Source organism: Rhododendron vialii, chromosome 5a (genome assembly GCF_030253575.1).
Source record: "Rhododendron vialii isolate Sample 1 chromosome 5a, ASM3025357v1".
Lineage (NCBI taxonomy): Eukaryota > Viridiplantae > Streptophyta > Magnoliopsida > Ericales > Ericaceae > Rhododendron > Rhododendron vialii.
The window spans coordinates 4477705-4481542 of record NC_080561.1 but is presented as its reverse complement, the minus strand read 5'-3'; the positions used below and the strand labels follow the sequence as shown (position 1 = coordinate 4481542).

The window sequence follows — 3838 nt, the reverse complement described above, 5'->3', positions numbered from 1 at the left end:
GTACGTGTTTGTGTATATTTATAGATATGTGAGAACATAAATTTTCATTCATTTCTAGCCTCAAATAGGATTGGTGGCCCATAATACTGAGATGGAGAGATGTATTCGTTTAGCCTCAAAATATTCACGAGGATTGTGGTGAATTAATTTATTTGCGAGGATTTCGGACATAGATTAATTCTCTACCATATTTTATGGTGCACCTTTTTAATTCACCACAATTCTCTTGAATATTGTTAGGCCAAACGAGTATATACATCTCCCCATCTCCGTATTATGGGCCACTGAATTCTATTTGACGCAAGAAATGAATGGATTGTATTTGTTTGGCCAAAATCAGTAGACTAAATCACCACAATCCTCGTGAATTAGCTTTTTTTTTTTGGTGGGTCATCCTTTCTTGGACGGTGATGCAAAGGTTGGGCAACCGTTTTGAATGATTCTTAATTTGAGCTGATAGATTGGAGCATCTCTCGTCCTTGCTTCTTTTTTCCAAACTCAAAATTTGAGATAAAACTCTTTGGCTAAAACTTATTCCACATTGAGTTTTGCCGAAGTTCTACTCAGATCAAGGAAAACTCGAATTTTTACTCAGATTTTGCGAGATTGTTTTTTCCCCAAATTTACGATAACATTATTAATGAAGTTTTTACTTGAATTTGTGTTTAAATTTGCAATTCTCTATTGAAGTGTTCCTTACTAAATGTAGTTTTTACTCAGATTTGAAGAAAAAATATATTAGTAAGATTTGAAGATATATGCTCTAACATCAACATGATAATCTAACCAGGAGGCAGTAACTCGTCGAACCAAAAAGGAAAGAACGATTCTCCATTGGGCAACACGACAACACTTCGAAATTTTTTTTTTTCCCTGCCATAGGTAGCTTTATTTAGTTGGTTATAGTTAGATAGTAATGCGGTCGACCGTAGAACTCCAACCTGAGACCCCACTCTCTGGTCCTAGACAAGTAGTTCCCCCTCCCATGCCATTGGATCAAAGGCCCGTTGGCAAGGACTCAAATTTCACGGATTCTAAAAGTCATATAAAACACAGTAACTGGGTGGTTGTGCAATATTTCCTAAACATAATGAATGAATGGGAACTCGATTAATCAAAGGGCAAATGGTACAACCATAATACTTTCTTTTCCAGTTAAAGAACTTTGCCTCAACCTTTTGCCAAACAAAAATTTGAAATACAACTTTCGAATATAATTGTGTTCGAAAGTGTTTGGTGTACATGTAATCGGTCATGTTGTACAACTATGAACACAATTGTATCCAAATTTTTTTAAAGTTGTGTTCCTCACGCTCATTCCGAATGTCAAATTTTAGTAATCATTCTAAGTACTTTAACTAAAAATGGGTAAAGGGTTGGGATTGTTTCAGATTTGAGCATAGAAATAGATAAAATCCAAAATGAGGAAGGATTTGGGTAAATTAGTGGATAGGGATTTTTTGAAGTTTTTGCCAAAAATTTGAATTTGGATATTGATATGGGTCAAGATTGGAGATGGTCTTTCCTAGCTATCTTTTGTGTACCGAGTGTGTATTTGGTTCTCATTATTGCGTTTTGGATGTAATTCCTTGTAGGTGCGATTGAGCTTGTTGAATGAGAATCATTTGTTAAGGAAATAGAGTCCCAATATTGCTTGGGAGTGGAATAGGTGATCACTTAATAACATTTGAGACATCTTCGCTCATTACTAATTGGCCTTGATATGGATATAATGTTTCTTCATCATTGACGTTGATTAAGAAAAAAAAAAAGGCGTAGGAGGGAAAAAAGAGTTTTTTATTGGGAGATTTATTTACAAGTCCATTATAGACATTTCATAAGCCCACAAATCCACGTAATAGTTTTGTAAAATCACAAGGCAACACAACCTAAACCCTAGAATACCCTATAAAAGTGTCTAAAACCTTAAACTCTATGAAAATGTCTAAACTACTAAAATTTTATAATAGGAAAGTGGAACCTAAAACCATATAAAAGTGCCTAAACCCTAGGGTACCCTATCCTATAATAAAAAAGTGCACCCTAAAATATTATGAAAGTGTTTAAACCCTAGGGTACCCTAAAATGGACTTGAGACCTTACAAAATTAATAGGTGGACTTGTGGGCTTATGAAGTTTACATAATAGACCTAAGACTAATTTTCTACTTTTATTTACGTACATGTTTTTCAGAATTCAGAGAGACGGCCAAGATTGATAAACGAAATTTTAATTGGTTCACCAAAATCACACCCGATATCGTCTATGCCGAAAAAATGGTGCACTTCTGTGCCGAGCGTATTTGGGTTGTTGGGTTGCACGCAAATTGTGAAACATAAAAAAAAAAAACTCACACAATCTGACAGGCCAAATACACTGAGCACAGAGGCACACCGTTTTTCCGGCAAAGAGGATTCTGGTGCTAAAATCATCTATATTATAAAACATAGAAGGTGAAGTAGGAGTTTTGGCCAAACATCTAACATCAACTATATTATAAAACATAGCGATTTCTATTAAAAATATATAGGCGCATGTAAACGAGAACAACCTCTACAACGGATTCTATCACTTTCTATTAACTTTGTAGCCATCGGATTATTTTTCATCCAAAAATTAGATCATGACTTCAATTCATTAATCTGAATCATCTCCTATATCTCTTTGAAAAACTCCATTACCCCCTTAATGACCCTTCTTGCTATACCCAACAGGGCCAACTCCTTCTCCTCTTCTTCTTCTCACCTCCTCAAACTCCTTTAGCTTCCTAGCCATTCATTTTGTAATGGATTAGTTTCACCGCGACACTGAACAACTTCTTGAACCGTTTGACCACTTGGTTCGGTCTTCGTCTCGACCGGTACACAGCAGTCATTGCCTCGTTTGAAGTACTGGTTGATGATCCTTATTAGTATCGTCTTTTCGCCTGTGGCCTCTCGAACCGGTTCGGCATCGATCATTGGAAAGAGTCCTGAACCGAAGTACCGAAGTAGGAGAAGATATGACGTTATTACACTCCTCTCCCGATTCGTATAACCGGAGACCGACGTCACGTTGATCTCCGTTTTATCCCTACCCGGCGGCCTCAGAGCATCTGGTCCACGCTGCTTGAGCGCGGCATTATTGTAAACAATCGCGGCCTCCTCCTCCGTCTTGTACGTCCCCAGCCACAGCCGCACCCGCCTCGTTGGGTTCTGTTTACAACATAATTTAGCAAATTGGCCACCATTGATCGACCAGGTTGGATCATGACATACCCGTGGCTTAAAGCAACGAAAGGACTAGTCGACTCGTCGAAAACATACATTAAGGACGCATGGCATATGGTCAAGAAGCAAGCAAAACACGTTTGGATCATGGCAAAGGTAGTTGAAGACAAGGTGCACGAAGAAGCAGTTTGCCAGAATAACTACCTCACCCAGAGCCAGGAGAAGAATGAGGAAGAACAAGAGAAGTAACCGCTTGATTCTCAATAAGTTTGATTATTAGTAGCGTCTTTTTTTTTTTGGTCAAAAGTGAAAAGATTATATTGATAAACGCCGAGCGACACTTACAAAACGGAGATCATTACAAAGAATTTTGACAAAGCCAAACTAATTGACTAAGTGAGAAGATTGTATTGATAAACGCTCAACGACATTTACAAAACGGAGATTATTACAAAAGTATAATTGACTATGTTTTCTTTGTAGATTCTCAAAAGTGGATAATCAAATCGCGACAAAAAGAGCAGTAAATAATACGTCATTTTTAAGTTATCTGAGATGGGTACTACAAAGTAATTTTGAATTACAAGCTTTCGTCCCAAACGATACAATCTCAAATGCTTTCTCGTCAC

General features: G+C 37.3%; 1 protein-coding gene across 1 annotated transcript; it reads right to left on the bottom strand.

The window, feature by feature from the left end:
* Window positions 1–2759: 2759 nt before the first annotated feature.
* LOC131327455 (uncharacterized) lies at window positions 2760–3323 on the bottom strand. Its single transcript, XM_058360622.1, has 2 exons — window positions 3306–3323; window positions 2760–3194 (listed from the first exon to the last, which is right to left on the bottom strand). The coding sequence occupies exons 1-2, from the start codon at window positions 3321–3323 to the stop codon at window positions 2760–2762; spliced, it is 453 nt and encodes a 150-aa protein (XP_058216605.1).
* Between the last annotated feature and the right edge of the window lie 515 nt (window positions 3324–3838).